The sequence below is a fragment of the Neofelis nebulosa genome, chromosome 10, assembly GCF_028018385.1.
Source record: "Neofelis nebulosa isolate mNeoNeb1 chromosome 10, mNeoNeb1.pri, whole genome shotgun sequence".
Taxonomy (NCBI): Eukaryota; Metazoa; Chordata; class Mammalia; order Carnivora; family Felidae; genus Neofelis; species Neofelis nebulosa.
This window is the reverse complement of record NC_080791.1, coordinates 59,184,657-59,207,881: the sequence shown is the minus strand read 5'-3', so window position 1 is coordinate 59,207,881 and position 23,225 is coordinate 59,184,657. Positions and strand designations below refer to the sequence as shown.

Sequence of the window (23,225 nt, the reverse complement as noted above, 5' to 3'; positions counted from 1 at the left end):
TGCTCGGTCTCCCCTACTGCCAACCACCATCCCCAGGAGCCCAGGGTGGTGCAGAGACAATGCATTGCCAAGAAACTCTCTAGCAACCTCCACTGAGCCCCATCCCCCCTCACTGAACTTCCACCCTCCTCGCTGAAGCCTTGGCCCTTCATTAAGCTCCATCCCCCATACTGAGCCCCCTCCTCTCATCCCCCATGCCCCTACCCACACCCCATCTCCTCCTCTCCCTGGAGCCTCATGCCTTCCAGTCTGCAGGACCATGAGGGGTGCTCTGACTCCAGCGCTAGGAGTGGCACATAGAGACGCTTCCTCCCGAGCCCTGGCTTGCAGGCTGGGTGGATGAGGGAGGGCAAGCTGGTCCTCAGCCAAGGGTGGCTGCCCAGACTCCCACCCAGCCCCGCCTGAACAGCTGCAGCCCAGCTTTCCTCTGTCAGCTATTCCTGGGCTGGCCCTGCTCCAGAGGTGCGTCAGGGTGCAGTCGATCACTGACCCCAGCCCCCAATACACACACACACACACACACACACACACACACACACACACACTCACACACACACATACGTACACACACACCAGGACAGCTCAGAGCCAAGCCCCTGAGGGATACTGAGGCACAAGAAAGTCTAAGTAACAGGGACCCAAGGCCCCAGGCTCTGAAAACTCCCTGCCAGCCCAGAAACCATCATAGAGGGAGGCCCCTATCTATGGCTTTGAGGTTCCAAGAACTCCCAGAGCTTTGCGTTCTAAGAAAATCAAGCCTCTATTATAATGTCCCTTTATTCCAAGAGTCTATGATTCTTATATTCCATGAACGCAAGAGCCTGGAGTCCTGAGAATGTAGGAGTCCAGGATTCTATTATTCTAACTGCCTGACAAGCCAGGACTCCACCAGGGTTTCCACACCCCTCAGAGCCTGATGGTGTGCGGGCTTGAGTCTCTCTGAATACCAGGTAAGAGAGACGGCCCCAGCGAACCCCTGCATCTGTGAGGTGCATTCCAGCCTCCACCTTTTTGCTAACACCACTGTGCATCACCCTCCTCTCTGCTAATTAAATCTCAGACAACTTTAAAGAGGAAGGGAGGGGACTGCCTTCTAAAAGCCAGGCCCACCTGGTTGATTCTCTCAATTAATCCTCATGATATTACTAGCCCAACTTTACAGTTGATAAAACTGAGGTCCCGGGGCATGAGGTCATTTGTCTAAAGTCACATAGCTAGAAATAGTAGAACAGTAATCCAAACAGGGCCCTTGGCAAACCCAATGCCTCCCAGTAGCAGGCTGACTCCTGAGAAAAGCCCAGGGGGCTTCCTTCCGGGCTCCCTCCTTGGCGCAGGGCCTCACTGCCCGCCTCAAGCTCCAGAAGGCAGAGACTGTGGCTACTTCTCCTCTCGCCTCCCCAAGCTGGAGGCAGCCTAGAGCCGGCCACATTTCCTGTCCTGATTGATCGAAAAGCAAAGCCCTCGATCTGCAAAGACTCCGTAGTGGGACCCGGAGATGTGGCGTTTCGTTTCTAAGCACCCGTCGCTATGGAAGCCAGGTGCTGCCTGCCCAAGGCTTAGCAACGGGCCCAGGAGGGCGGGGCAGAGGGCATTGTCAGGGGCTTCCAAGGCAGCCAGCAAAAGAGGGGGCGTAGGCTACGTTCTCCAGGCAGGAGGGCTGGAACTGTTGCCTTGGCTGGGCATGCAGGGAAGGAGGTGCAGGGGCTGGACCATGTGGGCTCTAAAGAACAGAGACCCAGAGGTAAGGGCAGAGAGAAACTTGCAGAGACAAAGGGAGTCCAGAGACAGTGAAAGGCAGAGACACTGTCTCTGAGAAAGGAAGATGTGGGAAGGTGGAAGAAGACAAGAGCTGGTCAGAGTCACAGAGACCACTTACTTAGACAGTTGGCAAGAAAAGACTGACTTCCAGACAGGCCTGACTCCTGGGGAAGGGAGCCAGTGTGCCAGAGAGCAGGAGGAAGCCGCAGGGAATGACAGAGATGGATGGATACGTGACAGGAGGAGATAAGCCTGAGGCAGGAGGCAATATAGAGTCAGATAATAAAGGAAAAGAGGACTACGAATGGAGGGGCAGAAGGGGCAGTACGAGGACAAGGGCACCAAAGTCACAGGAGTCCTGAGCTGGCCCCTCTTCCTGGGTCTGCCCATCCATGGCATGGCCTCACCAGCTTTGTACCACCACCCCACCACCCAGCCTCTCCTGCGGAACAGAGTCGTCTGGGCCCTCAAGAAGGAGGCTGGTCAGAGTTCCCATGTCTCTCCAACCCTCCAGGGACAGGTGTTGCCCAAGATCAGCCAGTGAGGCACTGTGTGAAACGCTAGGAAGGCAGGCCCTGGGAATCCCAGTCCAGACCCCCTCCCCACCCTCACCTGACCACTCCTTGGTTACCGATGGACGTACAGTCAGTACGGAGAGGCAGACGTGTCCCCCCACCAGAGTGAAGAAGATGACAGAACCTAAGATGGGACCCCCTTCATTTCCTTCCTCAACAACCCTGTGTCCCGGCGCTGGGGACCCACGGGTGGAGCAGACAGCATCTGGTGGAGAGACGGCCCATACCTGTCTCTCTCCGGGGTGTGACTAGGGAAGGCAGACTCCGGGGAACCCAAAGTGGCCCGGCTCCTTGGGGAGAGGGAAGCGGCAGGCACTTAACAGGCGACATCTCACTTGATGTTCACCGGAACCTGTTACAGAGAAGACTGAGGCCCCCAAAAGGCAAGTGACTCACCCCAGCTAATCACCACCAGCCAGCCAGCGCCCGAACTGCGGCCTGACCCCAGGTCTCGTGGGGCCAGTACAAGTTGGAGGGACTGGTGGAAACCTCTCTGCCAGGGCGGAGGCAGCTGCTCCAGGAAGGGGGGTGCGATCCAGGCCTGCTCAGCGGCCCCTCCCAGGGGGAGAGGGGGGAAGGTCTCAAGCCTGGCTCTGGCCACCACTCCTCCTGGCACCAGACACCCTCCCCCGACGTCAGAATGGGTAACCGTGCCTCTGTCAGGTGTCAGGTACTAATCTCTCTCTCTCTCCCCCTCTCTCTCCCCGCTAATTGCTCCTGGCATTGTTAACACTGTCAGCTGCACCTGACAGCCTCTGTGGGAGCTCGTGTGCCTTCAGAGGTCCCCCATCCGCCCCCATCAGCACCAGCCTTGCTCTCGCCACACTCCTGAGGGAGGAACAAGACAAAGTCTAATTAAGCACCTACTATGTGCCCCCTGGTGGTGCGAAGCACTTGACATTCATTATCTCATTAAATTGTCTCCTAGGGCTCTGAGGGCTCATCCCCACCTCCTGCAGCTCCTGGCCTCTGGCCTTTCTGCTTGCCCTCCCCACACCTCACAGCACTCTCCCCACACCTCACAGCACTCGCCCTGGAAACAGCCTCTGGGCCAGGGTGACCCCAGAGCAGAAGGTGAACATAGGCGCCTGGGAACTGGTACTTTGATTCTCAGAGGCAGTGCCCATGATGAGGGGCAGAAAGGGGAGTTGGGGTGAGGTGTGGGACGACAGGGGGAAGGGCAAAGAAAGAAGGAAGGGCACACGGAACTGGGGGGCGCAGAGATGGCAGGCTGCGAGCCACACTCCACATACACATGCATGCATGCTGGGCCTGGGCTGCAGCCCAGATGATCGACCCTCGGCGCCACGTTCCCTGGAGCCCCAGTCCCGGGAAGGTGGTGCCACAGGCATTATCGATTGATTGCCTCCCAGCCTCCTGTTCCTGATGCCTGGAGGCTGCCTCTTCCATGCAGCCCTCCAGCTGCTCAATGTCACCGCCAGGGTGAGTCTGGGGGCAGCCTGGGGACAATGAGCAGGGACTCCTCATCTCTCCCTCAGCCCAGCACTCTCCCGACTCCTCAGGAGCCTGGTCCAGGTAGATGGGTAGTGCAAGGTCTGACATTGAGGCTCGTGGTCATACATGCACATGTGTGCACGTGTACATGTATTTGTGTGTGCATGTGTGCATGAATAAGTAAGTCAGTATAGCACAAGAGTTGCAAATACAAGATGTAAGCTATACAACTTGGGTTCAAATCCCCCTCCTCCATTTCCTGGACATGTGACTCTGTGCAAGTCCCTTCATTTCTCTGAGCCTCAGTTCCCTTATCTATACAGTGTGGTTACCAATAGTACCCAACTAATAGGATAAATGAGAGTACACATGCATAACTCTGGCACAATGCTTGACATATAGTATTTTTTGATACATGATAGGTTTTTTTCTTTAAAAATTTTTAACGTTTATTTTTGAGAGAGAGTCAGAATGTGAGCGGGGGAGGGCAGAGAGAGAGGGAGACACAGAATCCCAAGCAGGCTCCAGGCTCTGAGCTGTCAGCACAGAGCCCGATGCGGGGCTCGAACTCACAAACCGTGAGATCATGACCTGGGCCGAAGTCGGACGCTCAACCGACTGAGCCACCCAGGCACCCCAATATATGAAAGTTTGTTTTTATCGTTACTGTGAGCATGTATGCATGTATGCATGTGTAGATACCCTTGGAAGGAGGGATTTGTGGCGCTTCAGCAAGGGGGTGTAGGCTGCTCCCTAACCCTCGACTCAGCCACACTCTCGGCCCAACCTCAGAGAAGGGGGAACTGCTGCATTGCTCCTCCCCCCCCAACAAAACCCTACCTGTGCTGGGTGAAGCTGTGGGGGGGCAGGGGGGAGATGGATGGCTTGGCGGCTACCAGGCAGGACTGGTGATTAGAAGGCTAACAGCCCAGCATCCGGAAAAGAATGGGAGGGAGGCTGAGCTGTGGGGCCATCCATCAAGCTGGCAGGCCCAGCAACGCTGCAGAGTAGGGTGAAAGTGAAGCAAGGGGACAGCTGTGAGGTGGGGGGAGTGTAGACAGGCTAAGGGCCAGGCAGCCAGGCCCAGCCAAGCACTGACCTGTTCAGCAACCCTGAGTGAGTCACTGTTGCCCTGGGACAATGGGGCTAAAATGGCTCTCTCTGCCCTGATAAGTTCTGGCCACATCAGGCCCAATATCAGGCCAAACGTGAGGGCCCCAGAGATGCCCTTTCCTCCTACTGGTGCCCAATTTGGCCAAAGATTCCTGGGGGTGCAAAGTAAGGGGATGTGGCACAGTGCCTTGGCTGGGAGACCAAACACCCAAGTTTCTGACCTTAATCGCTTGCTGACCCCACCCAAGCCCCTGGCTTCCCAGGTCCTTCCTTGAATGCCCTCCCCCACTACCCCCACCACACAAGAGGCAGGGGATGGCACATAAGCACAGCTCTTGCCTTCTCAAATTTCATTCAAACTAGGGGCGGGTCACCCATGGGCCCTCCTCACCTTTGGGAAGTGGTGGTTACCTGGAAAACTCCTGGCCAGCAAGTCTGGGGCAAGAGGTCCTAGCTGGGGTCTATAGAGTAGGATCCTGACAGAGCCCACAGCCTCAGTCTGTCTTTAATGACCTCAGTGAGCTTGATCAAGTCACTTTCTCTCCCTGGGCCTCAATTTTCCCATCCCGAAAATCAAACAAGCAACAAGAACAAAAATTCTTCAGGGGCTCCTTTTTCCCTATGGGACACCCTGCAAGCTGCTCATTGCAGCCATTCCCTCTCAGTCCTTCCCCAGGCTTCAGTCCTCCTCTGTGCCCTGCTACACTCCTGCATGTAGGCTGCTCTGCATTTTTGTCAACCCCCCACCCCTCTTTATATTTCACCTCTGGACTCATGGTTTACCTGTTCTCCTCTGATCCTCTGCCTCTGCACTTGAAAATATCCTCACTCAACAGGGCCAGAAGTATCACTCCCTCTGCAAAGCTGTTTGCACAGCCTCTGGCTGAGCTAAGTCAGCCCCCCTTGCAGAGTCACCAGTGGCTCCCACACACCTTCTCTGAAGCCAAGACCAGGATTGGTCTATGTCCCCATCTCACTCTGGGCTCCTAAGAGTGAAGGCTGGGCTGGGCCTGATTCCCAGGATAGGGGAAAGAGGTGGGCAGCTCAGGGCCTTTGAACAGGGATGAGGCTTAGAGAAAATGGAAGGAAAGAAAGGAGGAGGAAGGGAGAGAGGAATGAAAAGAAAGAGAAAGCAGGGAGGAAGAGAAACAACTGTCCCTAAGGTTCCTTTGGATCTAACAATCTGAAGGAATGTTCATCTACTCCAGATGGAGTCCCCATGCCCTGGTCTCTGCTCCATCCCTTGCTCCCCTCCCCCCTGCTCCCCCTTTGGGCCCCAGCCCCATCACACACAACAGTACAAAGGCTCAGAGCCAAAGGGGTCTCTGGCCTCTGCTGCTGCACCCTGACTGGAGGCTAAGAACATGCCTGGTCGTCATAGTGATGGTGCAAAGCTGTCATCACTAATTCATCGCCAGAGCCCTGAGAGGCCAGCGAGGTGTGAGGAGAGCTAGTCAAAACTGATCAGAGTGGCCACTAGGGGCAGGAGTCTTGGGGCTATGGGCCTAGGGGAGGACCAGGGATTAAACTCCATCACCCCAACCCTGCCATGTCTTTCCCTCAGCCTCCCAATGCCCTGATAGGAAGGAGGATTGCAGACCGTCCCTCAGTCTGTCTTGTGCACCTACTATGTGTCCAGCTCAGTCAGAGCTGGGGGTCAGTGAAGGCTAGAATAGGAATCCCCATACCTCAGCATCTCTGAGCAGTTATCCAGGTCCTGCTGTCCCCAACAGGACAGAGGGATGTCCCTCCTCAAATCACAGGCATTGAGAAGGGGTGGAGGGAAGCAGGAAGAAATGAGCCCCTATGTTGTATCCTCTCCAAGCAGGCAGGTGCCAGGCATTCCTTAAAAGTAATTCATTCAATCCTCTTGGAAAATCTATAGGATCAAAATTATTATTTCATTTTACAGGCACCTGGATATTCTCTCTGCCTAAATCTTCCCAGGCAATCCCATCCCCTCCTCCAGGAAGCTTTCAGGATGCCCCATCTCACACTCATCCTCCTTCCCCTGAACTCCCAATGACGGTGGGTGAGGGTGCTGGTCTCTCCAGTCAGACTGGACTGCAGTTGAGGGTAGCCTGGGTGGACCCTCCCAGCCCAGCCCAGCTTCAGGCAACCAGGAGACTAAGCCCATTAGCCCAGGCTGGAGCTGTCCATGGTTCCAAACTCTCCCTGGCCAGTCACTGGAAGTCTGGTCTTTTTATGTTCTAAGTCATCTGTTCCTCTGCTTGGGGGAGAAAAGCCAGTCTCCACCTGAGAGGCACCCCTGCCCTCCACTCATTTAGTTCCTTCATCCACAAACCTTGAAACAAGGACCCATTTGAAGTAGGAGAATGGGAATGAAACTAACAAGCACTCACTCAACAGGCATTTATTGAACACTTACTACGTGTGGCCCTGTGAATACAGCTTGGGATAAAACAGTGAACAAAACAGACCCACTCCCTGTCTTCTTGGAGATTTTTGTCCTGTTAAGTCAGTACTGGAGTCTGTGTTAGTTACACACATTAACCCACTTGATCCTTACAATATGTGTGAAGGTGGATATTATTATGCCCATTTGACAGTGAAGGAAACTGAAGCTTGGGGTGACAAAGGAACCACACAGCTAGTAACCAGTAAAGGTGGGAAGGTGGATCACAGACCTAGTCCCTGCCCTCAAAGAGTTCATAACCTAATTTTTCTGTTCCCAGTTCTCCAATAAGCACCTCTGGAAAGTGTTCCTTGGGTCTGATCTGAATCCCTCTTGCCTCAGCTCTGACTTGGCCTGTCTTTGTTGAGACCTCAGCGGGATGGAGGATTGGCTTTCATCTCCTTGCAGACACCTGGGGTGCTTCTATGAGCTCCCAGCCTTTTCTCCACCCCCACCTTGCACAGAGGCCTCCCCCCCCCAGGAGGGAGTGAGGTGTGTGCTCTAAAAATACCTTAATCCCTCCCTGCTCTCACTCTAATTAAGCTGAGTGAGTCACTACTTTAAGTAATTTATTGCTAGTTACATAATTGCTTTAATATTTGGTTCTAGAACTGGGGAACAAAAGTGCCCCCCTTCTTTTCAGGGAATTGCTAATCCACGGAGGGGTTTACAGCTCTTGGAAGGGGGAGACAGGAAGACATGTGGAGTCATATTGGGTAGGCCCCCGCTCCAGTCTGGACCAACACATAGCCATTCCCATCAGGGCCACAGGGCTCACCTACCTGATCAAGAGGCAGATTTATGGGAACACCAACTCTCTACTTTGTCACCCACTCTGTGCATTTCTGAGGCCACCACTTCCAACTGACCTGGCTCTCAGACCCAGAGTCTACCCTCAGGAGATCACAGCCTGAGCATCCCTTCCCCTCTTTGGCCTCATTACCTCTGCCAGTCTACAGGAACCAAGGGCCAGAAAGGGCGGGCAGTTCCTTGGCATCTCCCAGCATGTTAGAAGCATCCTAGTCTACGTGCCCAGGTTGTCAGCTCAAGGAAAACCCGGGACCTCTCACAGCCCTGTAAAAAGTCACCCCCCAAAGAGATTGACTGCAAAGGGCACAGGGAAGTTTGGGGGGGGGGGAATACTGTTCTATTCTTGATTGAAATGGTAGTTATATGACTGTATACATTTACTAAAACTCATCGAATCATACCCTTTAAAGTGGCGATTTTATTGTATGTAAATTATACTTTAATAAAATGGACGTAAAAAATTAAATTTAAAAAAAGAAGTCGCACCCCCACCTGCTGAGCCCCCCCCCCCATAGCAAAACAGCAGTTCAGGCTCAGCAGTCACACAGAAACTGAGGGGGGAGGGTGCAAAGAACCAGTCATGGAGGGCACATAGTAGGTACTCACAGGGATATTTGTTTCACTCAGTTCCAATTAGCAAGGACTCACTAGGCACCTCCTGGGTGCACTTGCACGTCCTTGATCTCATTAGCTCTCCCTCAGCTCTCACGCAGCCCAAAGGGGAGCCAAACTGCATGCCACGTACATCACACACTTGTCTCATTTAATCCTTGCAGCAGCCCTAATGAGGTGGGCTCTATTAGCGTGCCCCTTTTACAGATGAGGGAGCAAAGGTGGCAGAACTCACACACGTCCTGCTGCCAAGAAGTGGAGGAGCTGATACTTGAATGAGGAGACAGTCCCCAAGGCTTGTGCTCATAACCACTCCCCTCTACACCTCCCTTTATCAAGCTAAATGGCATGGGTTAGGAGACCATGTATGGAGGATGTGCCTCTGACCCCAGGCCTTGAATCATGAGGTTCTCCCCAGGCTTAGAAGTAGAGGCAGGGTACACCCAAGCGAAGAGGGCGAGTGAGCATGTGTGAGCGCAGAGAGGTGGCAAGAGGCAGGACTGGCTTTGGGAAAGGAGGGAACTGGGTTGGGCAGCGAGCCTAGAAGAAATGCAAAAGAAAAAAAAAATGAGGCAGAGGACATCTGGCTATGCCAGCCTGTGGGTTAAATGCCTGCTCACACCCTGAGCAGCCAGGACTCCTCATTGTTATTCCTGACTCAGTGCCCCCGAAATTTGTCTTTGTTGGCTCCCGATGGCCCAGTCACAACCCCAATCACCACCTCACCAGGCACAGGCAAAAGTTTCATCCCCAAGCTTTGTCAAAGACGGGTTGGAAAACAGTCAGGGATGCCATGTAGCAGGGGACAGCTCCAAGGTTGGGGAGTATGGAAGGGAGGCCAAGAACTAAAGAATGATAGGAATTAACCCAGTGAAGGGAGGGAGCATCCAGGAAGAGTATTCTAGACAAAGGAACAGCATATGCCCAGAGGGCAGAGAGGCTGCACAAGTGGAGAACCAAAGGTAGCTTGGTCTGGCTTCCTGATAGGCGGTCTGTATTTATGCCAAGTGTTTCTGTGTGCTAAATCCACATCTGTGTTGCTCGTGCATATACCCGGGTTGGAAGGTCAGTTGTTTTTTATTTTTATATTTTATGTTTATTTATTTTTGAGACAGAGAGAAACAGAACATGAGTGAGGAAGGGGCAGAGAGAGAGGGAGACACAGAATCTGAAGCAGGCTCCAGGCTCCAAGCTGTCAGCACAGAGCCCGATGCAGGGCTCGAACCCACAAGCCGCAAGATCATGGTCTGAGCTGAAGTCGGACGCTCAACCGACTGAGCCGCCCAGATGCCCCTTCTCTCTCCTCTCTCTCTGCCTCTACACCCGCTCACGCACACTCTCTCTGTCTCTCTCAGAATAAACAAACATTAAAAGAAAAAAAAAAAAAAAGATTTGTCCTGTCTCCGTTCCTCAGTATATATTGATGTCTGTGTTCATTGTGGGTCTCTCCATGTCTTTGTACTGTGGTCTGCTTCTCTGTGTGTGGGCTTCTGTGTCTGCTGAGCTTTTCTCTTGTTTGTTTGTTTCTCCACACCTGGAGCTGTATGTTTGTGGCTGGGACGCTTGGTGGCTTGGCTCAGGCAGCTAGAACCAGAAGCCTGGGGCAGGAGGGTGCAAGAGGTGGAATCCAGTCGCACACAATAGCACCTCGTGACTGTCAAGCGCTTAGTGGGGTGGAAGGCCGCACTGGAGATGCCAATTAATGCTGATAACAAGTCAAGGACCTGAGGCCCAGCGGAGGCTGAAGTGGGTCCCCACTGGCACTCAGGCACACGGATGAGTTGGCTTGGCCAAAGCCCATAACTGCCCCCAGCACCAGGAGGGAGCCATCTCATTGACTCATTTCCCAGGGAGTCCAAGGCCCAGGCTCTGGACAGCAAGAGGGATTGAGATCAAACTCCAGGATGAAGCTTTTTTTTTTTTTTTTTTTGAGAGAGAGAGAGAGAGAGAGAGAAGGCACAAGTGAGTGAGGGGCAGAGATAGAATCCCAAAAGGGGCAGGGAGAGGGGGCCGGGAGAGAGAGAGAGAGAGAGAGAGAGAAGCGGGACTCACCCAAAGTGGGCTTGTGTTTTTTTTAATCCAAAGTGCGGTGCAAGCTCACCTGACGTGGGACTCAAACTCACAAACCGTGAGACCATGACCTGAGCTGAAGTCAGATGCTTAACGACTGAGCCACCCAGGCACCCCATGATGATGGTCTTAAAAGGGAGGATTTTATCAGACTTCGCAGCGGGCAAGTCATACATGTTATCAAGAGATGAGGTGGCAGGGACACGGCTTTGCTCTTGGGGGCTATAGTCTGCAGCGTGGCCAGTGGCTGCCATGGACGGGTGCTCTGGGGTGCGGAAGCCACAGGCAGGATGAGGCAGGGAAGGGTGCTCCTGGAAGAGAGTCTAGAGTTGTCACCCATCCCTGCATTAGTGGGCGGACACTGCAGAACTAGGGCCATAGCTCAGATGGGTGAGCCAGGGATTGGGGACTGTCACTCCTCCTCTGACCTGTCTACACAGCTCACTTGTCCTCAGACACCTGCATCGTGGCCATCTTGCCTCTCACCTGGGTCTCCACACCAGCCTCCTCACTGGCCCCTCTAATGCACCCTTCACTTGGGGCTTCCTAAACCCAAAGCTAACCGTGACCCTGCTTACGCCCTCCCTGGCTTCCCTACATGAGCTGGGCCTCCACCACAGGACCTTCCTCCAGCCCAGCAGCCCTGGCCCCGCCACCCTGACTTCCTGCTGTCGTTCATCACACCTTTGCTTGTGCTGGCTGTTTGCCTAGAATCACCTTCCTCTCCTCCTTCACCTGGAAAACTCACATTCATTTTTCAGGGCCGAGACCCATCATCACCTCCTCAGAGAAGTCTCCAAGCAGTGGCCCCAGCATGGGCTTTCCTCCTTCCCTGCACTCGCCCCATAAGGTTCACTGCCTGCTTCTAGCAAAGGGGAGGGCAAGGATCGTCCCGTCCATCTCCATGGCCAGGGTGACAAGCACAAGGCGGGGCACGTGAGGGCATCCTTGAGGAGGGGTGGGGTCAATGAGCAGATGATGGCTCAGTGGGGGCCCAGGGCACACCGAATCCTGAGAATGACATTCTTCAGAGCCCCAGTGCAGCTCAGGTAGGGAGCAGAGCAGAAGGAGGTAGGGAGCATTTGGCACCCTCTCTGAGCTTCAGGTTCCCATCAACCATTTGTCCCTTGTCCCTCCAGACCTCCACTCGTCTCCTTTGACAGCCTCCTCCTCTGCAGAGCAGCCCTTTATTCATGCCCCTGGCTCTCAGATCTGCAGCACTCTCTTTGCCCCGCAGGCCTCATGGATGCTGGTCCAAAGGACCTCACCATGCTCTGTTGCATCCCTTCATCCTACCCCGTCTCCAAGATGCTTGCTTCATCAAACTGCCTTCAATTAAACCACGTAAGTGTGTCGTCTGTTTCCCCTCTACAAAATAGTGCGAGCTCCTTAAAGGATTGTTGAGGTGATTAAACAAGGTAATTTGAAAAATATAAAGGGTACTCTGTAATTGTCAGTTCTCTCCATCTAGCCCGCAGACTACACCCTACTTGGAGTTTTAAGACGACTCTGAATTCTCTGGCATGGGAAGGATGCAGTGCCTGGCTGTCTGCTTCTCTTCTCTTCTCCCCAATCCCTGCCCAGTCCACAGCACCAGAAAGCCTCTGCCCCCACACCACCCGGAACCCAGCTCTGAACCTCTCACAATGGGCCTCCAACCTTAGAGCCCCCCACAACTCAGCTCAACAGAAGCTAGCTGGGGGCGCCTGGGTGGCTCAGTCGGTTAAGCGTCTGACTTCAGCTCAGGTCATGATCTTACAGTTCACGAGTTCAAGTCCCGTGTCAGACTCTGTGCTGACAGCACAGAGCCTGGAACCCACTTCAAGTTCTGTGTCTCTCCCTCTCTCTCTGCCCCTCCCCTGCCCCTGCTCACTCACTCTCTCTCTCAAAAATAAATAAACATGAATTTTCTTAAAAAAAAGGAAGCTAGCTGCCTGTCTGCCCCCTCCCTGCCAGTGTTGCCAGCAAAGCCACCATCTCCTACCCATCACACCCCTGGCTCCACCGGTGTCTTCAAATCCAGCCCCCCGCCTCCAATCCCAAACCTCCAGGAAGATGACGTCTTTCCAGTTTCCCTGGAAAGGGGATCTCCTGTTTGCATCTTCTCACTGCCCAGGCCACTGGGAAAAGCACTGTGGGGCTCAAACTTCCCCATACTGAGTGGGCACCTTCTCTGGCACCTCCATGGCAGCTACACTTTGAAAGGACTTCAGAGAGTTCGCAGCCAGCTTCTCTGCTGGGACAGGAGTCTCTTCCGCAGTCTCCCTAGCCAGGCTGCCCAGTGCCCCTGCACTATGGGCAGGAAGCTCATCCCTCCCCCTTAGGGGAGCCCCTTCCCTGTGGGACTGCCCTGCTCCCTCTCTTTGAGCCAAGCCCGGCTTCCAGGACTCCCCGGCAACCCCAGCACCGTTTCAGCACTAAGAGCCCAAGGAAGGATTATGGGGAACGCCTTAAATGTTAGAATAGTAGAAACCTAGAAAAGCATCTGATGCAAAGATGAGGCCCCTCCCCAGGTCCCACTCCACTGCTGTACTCCTCTCCACGGAATCACCATGCTCCACGGAATGACAGACTTCACAAGTTCCCGGGAGGAGCCTCACAGCCGGCAGACACTCTGGTAGAAACTTCAAAGGAATCATCCAAGGCTCAGGAGGAGTGAGAATGCCCAGGTGCAGGAGGGGGCCTCATGCCACAGAACTGGATCTCTACTCTGAGCTCCCCATCTGCTCCAGAGGCTGGAGAGAGGCTGTCTAGGCCAGACCCACCCCTCTTTGTGCTCTGGGACTTGCCATCTCACCCTGGATCCTGCTGTGACGCTGAGTCGACCGTTACCCCTCTCTGGGCTTCAGGAGCTGCATCTATACAAGAGGACTGGGTTGGGGGGGGGTCCCTGGAACTCTTAGTGGGGTACAGGTATGGCCATGTCCAGCATCTCCATGTGATAGCCCTGGATCCTGGTTAGCCCAGCCTCAGCTTGAATACAAGACACCGTGCTCCTCTAGAGCCCTCACTGACTAGTAGGGGGCTCCGGCATCTCCTGAGGGAAGCCCAGCTCTACACATGACAGCCCCTCCAGCCCAAGTCCATACACATCTTGTCTCTATCTTCAGGCAGGTGGGAGTCAGAAGAGAAAGTATTGAATGTCCAGACCTTGGGCGTGGCTTTGCTGGGTCAGTGCCTTCACACACATTCACTCATCCGTGCCTTTACACCCAAGCACGGACAGCCACATACACAGAGTTACGCACCCACACACAGTTTTATTAGAGCACATGTACATAACACCGTACACATAGGTGCACACACACTCACATACACATAAGCATTTACCAATAATCAGGCATAAAAATAGACACTCACATATTCACACATAGGAATGTGTCCACACTTTTATACAAACACTGACCCACACACTTACATTCTCAGACCCATAAACATACATACGCAACTGGAAGTTCACATTCAGGCACAAGCACGCATGCGCGCGCGCGTGCGCGCGCGCGCACACACACACACACACACACACACACACACACACACACACACACACAAATAAACCAACTAATCTTACCCCTCATCTCAGCATCAAGTAAATCACAATCCAATAGAAATCCAGACTCCAACTGCAATGTCATTCCAGATCCATTTCCAAATCTAAGCCTGTCCCAGAACTGTGAGAAGAAAATATCTCGTCCCCTGGCTTAATCCCTTTAAAATGTCTGTCCCTGCTGTGTGCGGTCCAGTCTCTCCTCAGCCCTCCTTCCTCCCTGTGTCATTTCAGTAGGGCCCTCTCCCCCTCGGCCAGAACAATGGGCTACCCTTGCTCCACTCTTCATCTCTGCTCTTTGTCCAGCCTTTTCCTCCCGCTGGCCCTTCAAACACAAGGAAGATCCAGGCTGCAACTGACTGTGTGTGACAGCACCCCCTGCTGGAGTCAGGGGGCATTACAGCACAGCTCTAAGGTACACAGTCCTCCCTCCCCAGGCTGGGGTGGAGGGGAGTAGGGTAGAAGTGGGAGGAAGAAGAGGAAGAGGAGGAATAAGTTGGGAAGAAGTTCGAGCAAAGTTCTGGGAGCACCACGGATGGACTTCAGAAGCCTCAGGCTGTCTTGTTTCTCCACTCCTAACCATTCAGCCCAGACTGCAACATCAATCAATCTTCCCAAAGTCCAGCCCTAATCAGGACCTGCCCCTGCTCAAAACTCCTGGGAAGATCCTGGTGGGCTGTGTTAAGAAGTCCAAATTCCCAGCCTGGGATTAGTTGCCTGGGGTCTGCCTAGTCCACCTCTTAGCCTTATATCCCAAGGGGCTCAGCCTTTGCTTTCTGTTCCTTGAGTCAGGTCTTTGTTCCTCGGTCCTCTGCTGAGATGTCTAATTGTCTGTATCTTGCCTGTCCTTCAACGCCTGTCCTTTGCCATCTGGAACAATAACCCATGGAAAGAGCAGGAACTTTGGGGGCAGACAGACATGTGCTCCAAGCCTGGCTCCATCAGTCACCGGCTAAATACCTCTGGACAAGTTATTTCCCATCTCAGATCCTCTGTTTCTTGATCCAGAAAACAGGAGTCTCTTGGGTTTGTGGTGAGGATTAAATGAGATCATAGATGTGAAAACAGTGTTCTGGAAGCTGTAAACTTCTGTGTGGATGTGTGAAGAGTCCTAATTATGGCTTAATCCTTTTATCCCTACCCCCACCTGCACTGCCCAACATGAAGCAGGCTGAGGGGTCCCTGGGGAGGGAGCGAAGCTGCTCCACTTTTGGGCCCTGCATCCCCCAGCACCCTCCAGGGCCTGTTCCCAGCCTGCCTCAGCAGCAGAGTGTGGATTTGGATCCAAGGAGGCCGTACTAAGTCTACTTACTGCAAATTCACGCCAGACTACAACTCCCAGAATGACTCGCAGACTGCCATGGGTGTGGCCACTGGTTTAACCTCTTCCTCATGGAACCCTTTCCTCCATTGTATTCCCTGGGGATTAGTCCCTGACCAGTCAGGGCAGCTGAGGGAGGTGGTCACATGTCTCTGAGGGCCCCTCCCACAGAGCATCCACACTGCTCACCATTCCCACCACCGCGGCTCCATTTCAGACCTCCTCGTGTCTCCCACACGATGACAGCTTCTGGGCTCTTAGCTCTGGTCTCTCCCCCTCCAGCCCCCCACTGAATCTTTCTAAAAGTGTAGGTGAGTGTGGGTGGTTTATAATGGCAACAGCTAACCTTTATGAACACCTGCTGCATGCCTGCCATGAAGCTCTCCACTTCCAGATTCTTCATGGTGATCCTGCCAGGAAAGTATTATTGTTCCCACTTCACTATTCACATGGGGTTCAGAGAAGCTAAGTAGCTTGCCCAGGACCACATAGCTACAGAGTAATGGTGCTGATATTTGAACTTCCACCTGTCTACTGCCTTCTCTGTCCTATTCTCAAAGCCTCCTCTGGCTTTGAACCCAGGTAGCCATCTAAAAGGTGAGAACCCAGAAGCCTCAGGGTCCACATCTTTCAGCAACTACACTGTTGGGAAGTCCTTCCAGATATCTGACTTAAATCCCTTCTGCTGCACCAAGCCCCAGTTGCCTCCTGTTTTTCAGGGAGGGCAGTGAAAAGGGACTTCAGGGAATTCAAAAAGTGGGTCATGTCACTGGGGACCTGGCCTTTCCCAGGGAGCGGGCAGCTGAACAATGGGAGATAAATGTGTTGAAAACATCCGTTACTAAATATATCGACTTCCTGAGAAGATGGGGGTGCTAACAGGGAGCCCATGGTCCCCGACCGAGAGGCCACAATCTTGTGGTTCACACAAGCTAGGGCAGTCGAAGCAGCAGAGAAGGCTGTTCTGGCTGTTCTGGGGGTGGGGAGGAGTGGGGGGCTGGGTCAGAGGAGGTGGGAGGCCAGCGTGGAAGGGGGTGGTGTCTCATCCTCCCAGACAAAGCTGCCAAGCCTAAGCTGGCTTATTTGCATATTACTTTGCATTCATTTGCATGCCACTTTCTGGAAGGGGCTCACATTCAACTGCTGCCGCTCCCCCATTTTCAGGGTCTCTGTTCACTGAACATCCCATTCTCAAGCAAGGAGGAGCCTCTCCGCAGGCCCTGATGGGGGCACTGGGAGAGACCAAGAAGTTGCAAATTCACAATGACGCCTCCAAGTCAAAGCTGCTGGCGGCACCTTGGCCACAGAAAGTGCTTCCTATAGTCTAACCTCAATTCCCTCACTTGTCTCCTTCTCCTTCTCTGCCCAGACCTTCCCCTACCCTTGCACTTCATGATTAGGCCACTCTGAATTCCTACAGTCCTTACATAAACAAAACCATGCTTGCTTTCCCTTCGAGGCCTTTGCACATGGTATGTGCTCTTCCTGTGGGGCTGTCAATTCTGCCTCATGAAGGAATTCTTCCTTCTAAGGCTAGCTCCAAGAGCCCCTCTTCTTAAATACCTTCCTGCCACTGGCAGAGGTAGGGGACATCATGGGCGTCCCTCCGTGTGGTCACTGTTCTATCTCCCCACAGAGCTGGTACGTCTGGTCGGGCAGCAACCCAGTAAATGTCAGATAAATGGATGAATGAATCCTGATCCCCCTCCCCTATCTCTTTCAGCCCCTGCAGTCCCCCTCTCCCTGGAAGACTTCCCTCACCTGCAGGAGGGGCAGAAGTGAGTGCCTCAGTCTCCAGCTCTCCCTCCTGTCCTGGAAGACTTCCCCCTCATGCCCACTCTCACAGAGTCAGGAGATTCCACACCTCTCTGGGCTGTTAGGAAGTTCTTCCCGTTGTCTATCCTCATCCCCTTTCTTGGCCATGCCTGCTTCCTTATCATTCCTTTTGGAGAGGGGTCAGGGACTGGCCCATCTCAGTTTGACCATCTGTAGTTGGAATAAGGGCTGCTTATCTCTCTCTATTCTCTGCCCACGATGTGTTCATACCACTCCTGAACCATTATGCCCCAGCTTGGCCCTGCTGAGGGGGAAGGACAGTGACCCAGGATGGAGAAAGGGCACAAGGCCAAGTAGCCAGGCCTTGTAAAGGAGCCCAGTACAGATAAAACCACTCCAAGGGAAGGGCTGCCCAAGAGGGAAGGGATGAGCATCCCGTCCCGGGGGTATGTAAGCAGGGCTGATCAGATCTGTGGGCAGGTTGCAGGAAGGAGTAAAGCAACTGCTAGAAGGTGGCCCAGATGCTCTTCATGTCCTCTCCCACTGGGAGGCTGCACTGAGCCTAGGTGCCCAGCCCTGTGCTGGGAAGCATGAGGGGGTGGCTCTTGCCTTAGAGTTGATCCTTAGCTGGCTGGGTAAAGGACCTCACACACGGGGGCATCACAGGGAAAGACCAACTCTGGGCCACATTCTTTTTTCTTTTTTTAAATAGGCTCCATGGCCAACATGGGGCTCAAACTCATGATCCTGAGATCAAGAGTCACATGCTCTCTGCCTGAGCCAACTGTGTGCCCCTGGGCCACATTCTTGATGCTGTACTATCAGGGAGACCTCAGGGTGGATCATGGGGTCAGAGGGAGGGGGAACCAAGGAGGGCTTCCTAGGGGAGGCTTCCTTTTCAAAACTTTTCCTCAGCAACCCAGTCCTAAGAGGGGAACCCAAGCCCCTTAGTCTGGCATTTGTGACTACAGAATCTGGCTCTTCCTGCCCTTTCTTCCTCTTCTCCACTCCCTTCTTCATCCTGCCAACCCAACCCCTTTCTGTTCCTTGATCACACAGCACTTTCACATCGGATTTCCATGCTGTTCCCTCTGCTCTTCCCATGGGCAATCCTCATCCATCCTTCAAGATGCAGCTCAAGTGACTCATCCTCTGAAGCCCCGGCTTGGTGTGGGTCCCACAGTTCCAGGGGCTTCCCTCTGCACAGCACTGTTCACACTGCAAGGTTATAGGTCTCCACTCCTGCCTCCCTCATCAGACCGGGAGTCCCTGAGAGCAGGGTCTGGGTCTGGGTCCATTCTGTGTCCCCAGTGACCAGCCCCGTGGGCACCAAGCAGGCATTGGAGAGTCGCTGTTGAGTGAATCAATGAATGGATGGACACAGAAATGCAGGAACAGGAGCATGCCAACTGGGTAGATTGTACAGGCCCAAGCAGCAGGAGCCTGGGGAGCACAGGCCTGACCCGACAGCAGCCCGGCTCAGGGTGAGACTCCCAGGCCATTAAGACCGAAGGCGGGTATTGCTGGGAGCTCTGCCTCCCCTATTTGGCTAGATCCCAGCCAAGCCATCAGCAGTCCCCAGGGACAGGAGGCTGGAGTGGGAAGCAGAAAGAGTGGCAGGAGCTGCTTGGTGGGCAGGGGCGACTGGGGGGTGTGGGGAGCATAAAGGCGATTAACCCTCACTGAGCCAACCCAGTTCAGGCAACCAACAGGTCCCCTGCAGGCCCTGAGGAAAGAGGCCTCGGTTTGCCTCTGATAAAGAGCTTCAGCCTCAGCCTCGTAGCCAGAGCAGGTTGACAAAGACATAGCCTCAGTTTCCACGGCTCCATGATCTCCAACCCTCTTCACCCTGGTCAGAAGTCCTACAGGGGATCGATCTCTCCTGTTACCTTGTTGGCCTGAGCTTTCCAACAGCTTTTCCCTCCAACATCCTGACCCTCTGAGGTCCTGCCACTGCATCTCCCACTTGAGTCCAAGCTGAGCCACCTTGACGTCCCCCATCCCATCGTTTCCTAAGCCCTCCAACCTCTCCCTTCAGAAAGGCCCTGGTCATCTGCCCCTTGGCCCACCTGGCCCCGGACCTCCCTGATGTCCACAGTGGCCTGGCCCCCCTGTCCCGTCTCTCTTTGCTAGTCCAACCTTGACCATGCCACTGAGGAAGCTTTCTCAAACTCACAGAATTCTGTCCCTCCACCACACAGAACCTTCTTGGACTCCCTAGGGCCCTCGGGATAGAGCCCAAGAGGCCTGGAGTTCAAAGTCCTGCAGGACCGGCTGCTACCAACCCAGTCAGCCTCCTCACTGCTCCAGGGATACGGGGGATTCCCACCCAGGGCCTTTGTTATGCTGCTCCCACTCCACCCCCACCTGTTAGCTAGATCCTGATCTTTAAGCTTAATTATTCTCAAGCCATTTTATGTCTAGGAAGCTTAGGAGGCCCCAGAGGGCAGGGCCATTGTTGCCTATTTCATTTCTGCGTCTCCCCACAGGGTGTAGAATGAATTGTCCTGGGCTCACAGAGGTGGTCGCACATTCAGCCACCCCCGCCCTGCCTCGGTGGGTCACAGTGTCCCAGCTGTGTCCTCAACCAGCAGGGGAAGGAAACAGCCACCCACGCACAGTCGGATGAACACACACATAGAGACACACACACGTACACCAGCCACACAGGCACCAATATACACTCAAGCGCACCAGCACACGATCACACACCCACACCCGAACACTTATGCCACACACACACAGCGCAACACTAATGTTCACGCATTAACAAATAAGCACACAAACAGGAAGGTGCGTGGAATCAAACAACGTGCTCAGTTTTGAGTCACTTTATTTTGCAGATGCGGCACACAGATTAACGTGCGTGCCAACACATACGTTCAAACTAACACACACACACCTACACCCACACACACGGCAACCTGCACTCACATGTGTGCAGATGACCTCTCACAGTCACACAGGTTTGCTCACACATCCTGCCAGGCCACCGCACATTCAGCCACCAAGGACTCTACAGGCCCTTGTACACCCCACAGGTCCCCTTGCACCTCACACCTGTAACACACATACACACACCTTCACGTGCAGGCATAGAACTGCACCTCCACTGACCTGAAGACACACACCCCTTGCCCCCCACCTCAGCAGCCCTCAGATGGTGGAGGGGAGCCTCCATGGAACCCCCCATTCCACTCACCTGCACATGCACCCATGCACGTGGATGCACACGAGGCTGGTGCACAGGGGCCTCATTCAACCAGCCTCGTGGCTCTCTCTGGGACAGATGTTTTGGGGTAAAGTTGCCGAAACTAGTGGCTATGAATCCCAGTCCCACAAAAGGCGGTGGCCCGGGACCCTATTCTGTTCCAGCGCCACTTACTCATTCATATTCATGTTTGTTCTCTCTCTCTCTCTCTCTCTCTCTCTCTCTCACACACACACACACACACACACACACACACACACACACACAACACTGGGTCACAGACATCTCATCCTTCTCTAGGGTCCTGAACCAGTTTATCTCAGCCCCCCAGACCTCCTGGGAACTCCCTGCAGAGACACCCCCCACCCCTAGCCCCTGAAAGGATAATTCAGGTTCATTACCAACCCCTCCCCCAGCCTCTTCTATGGGACACCACCCCCATCACCCCCTAGGTTGATGTCTGAAACCCCCACCCCTGTGCAGAGCCGCCCCCCCCCCCCCGCCCCCCGCCCCAGGCTACAGTCCAGCAACGGGGCGCCCAGGAGCAGGATCAATCCTCCCACGTGGCTCAGCTCCACACCAACCCCAGCTCCTCAGCGGCACTCCCAGGACCCTAGTCCCTGGTATGCCTTGCAGCCGCTCACCCAAACCCCAGCCCCTGGATAGTACTCACGGCTCAGCCGGTCGCGCTGCCGGGTACTGCTGGCTCCTGCAGAGGATGGAGTGGCCGCATGCCTGCCCCATCGCTCCTCATCGTCTGCCTCCCCAGCCAGACTAAGGTGGCACCTCGCCCTGTCCACCCTGCCCGGGGTTCCAGGCAGGGTGCCTGGCCCAGTGGGCACAAGGACCAAGAGCAGTAGCCTGTCCCCAACTCAGTCTGGACTCAATACCCCAATCCAGCGCTGCTGCTGCTGCCCCAGTTGCTCCCACCTCTCCTGCTGCCACTGCCTCTGCCGCTAGGCTGGCTCCGGGAGGAGGTTGGAGCAGGTCTGATAATGCAGAAGGGGGAGGGAGGAGGGAGGAGGAACAGAGAGGCCCAGACAGAGAGGGAGAGAGGGAGGGAGGGGTAGAGAGAGACTCTGGCTGGGAGAGAGGAAAAGAAAGACTCACACACAGAGGAACAGACAGAGACAGAAACAGAGACAGAGAGAAACAGACAGGAAGGAGAGAAATACATGAAGGAAAGAAGAAAGGGAGCAGAGCTCCAGAGAGATCAAGATGGAAATATAAAGAGATCAGAGAGGCATAGGGAAAACACACACAGAGGAACAAAGACAGAAAAGAAAAGAAAAGAAAAGAAAAGAAAAGAAAAGAAAAGAAAAGAAAAGAAAAGAAAAGAAGAAAAAAAAAAGCAGAGATGGAAATGGGGGAGGGGAGAGAGGGAGAGAGACAGACAGACAGGCAGGCAGGCAGACAGACAGAGGAACCCAGAGAGGTATGAGGATGAAGGATTTGCACTGTGCACGGACTAGAATGGGAGCTGGGTGAGGGGAAGATGGACGGAACCCAGACCCTGTGCTACCCCATTACAGAGGCTCTCAGGGTCAGGGGACACTTCTCACCCTCCTCAAGAAAGGAAGGGCTGGGCCTCCAGGCAGAATCAGTTCCTCTGGGCTCCCTGAGTCGGTATCATGTACAGGGGGTGCATCCCCAGCATAGAGCTGGGGATGCAGGAGGCTCTGGGTGCTCTTGCTAATGGTCTTTGAACTCAGAGCTTTGTCACTGAGTCTACCTCTTGGTGGCTCTGCTCAGCTGGGACACTGTGGGAGCTGACGCTGAAGCATGCACTTTTTTAAAAAAAATATTTTTTTAAGTTGATTTCTTTATTTTGAGGGTGGGGGAGGGTCAGAGAGAGAGGGAGAGAGACAGAATCCCAAGCAGGCTTCACACTGTCAGCACAGAGCCCGATGTGGGGCTCGAACTCACGAACCGTGAGATCGTGATCTGAGCCGAAATCAAGAGTTGGATGCTCAACCAACTGAGCCACCCAGGCGCCTCCAAGATTTTATTTTTAATCTCTACACCCAACATGGGACTCAAACTCACAACCCTGATGAGTCACATGCTCTACTGAATGAGCCATCCAGGCGCCCAGAAACATGCACTTGTACTAGGAGTTGTGGGCACAACTTGCCCACGTGGTTTTCAGTGTCCACAGGTTATAGGCATGGGAAGAGGCCTGCTGTACCTCTGCCCTGTTGCCAGAGAGGACTCCTCAGGAGGAAGCCTTAACCCAATGGAATTGGGGCATTTTAGGCAATGGACAGGTAGGGAGTTGTCTCAGCAGAGGGCCTGTTGGACATAAAAGAAAATGCTCCACACCTTGAGGCGGGAAATGGGGGTTCAAATGCTGGCTCCTCCACTAACTTATTCATTTGTTCACAAACACCTGTCATTGGCCACCTTCATTAAATATGACTCAGACGGCTCCTTGCCTTGGAGAAGCACCCAGTCAAGGTGTGTGTGTGGTGGGGGGGGGGGGGGGGAGGCAGGAGATGAAATGACTTGTAGTGTGACAGAGGGAAGCACAGAGTATGTAGTGCCCAAACAGGGCCTCTGAC

General features: G+C 54.0%; 1 protein-coding gene across 2 annotated transcripts in view; it reads right to left on the bottom strand.

Moving 5' to 3' along the window:
* Positions 1-21,895, bottom strand: part of PDE2A (phosphodiesterase 2A) — a 94,922-nt gene extending 73,027 nt beyond the window's left edge. For both annotated transcript variants that reach the window (XM_058687879.1, XM_058687878.1), the window contains exon 1: positions 21,338-21,895. Coding sequence is in view for 1 of the 2 variants with exons in the window: in XM_058687878.1 (XP_058543861.1) it covers positions 21,338-21,408 (71 nt within the window). In the remaining variant the exon portion in view is untranslated. The remainder of the gene's footprint in view (positions 1-21,337) is intronic.
* Positions 21,896-23,225: the final 1,330 nt, after the last annotated feature.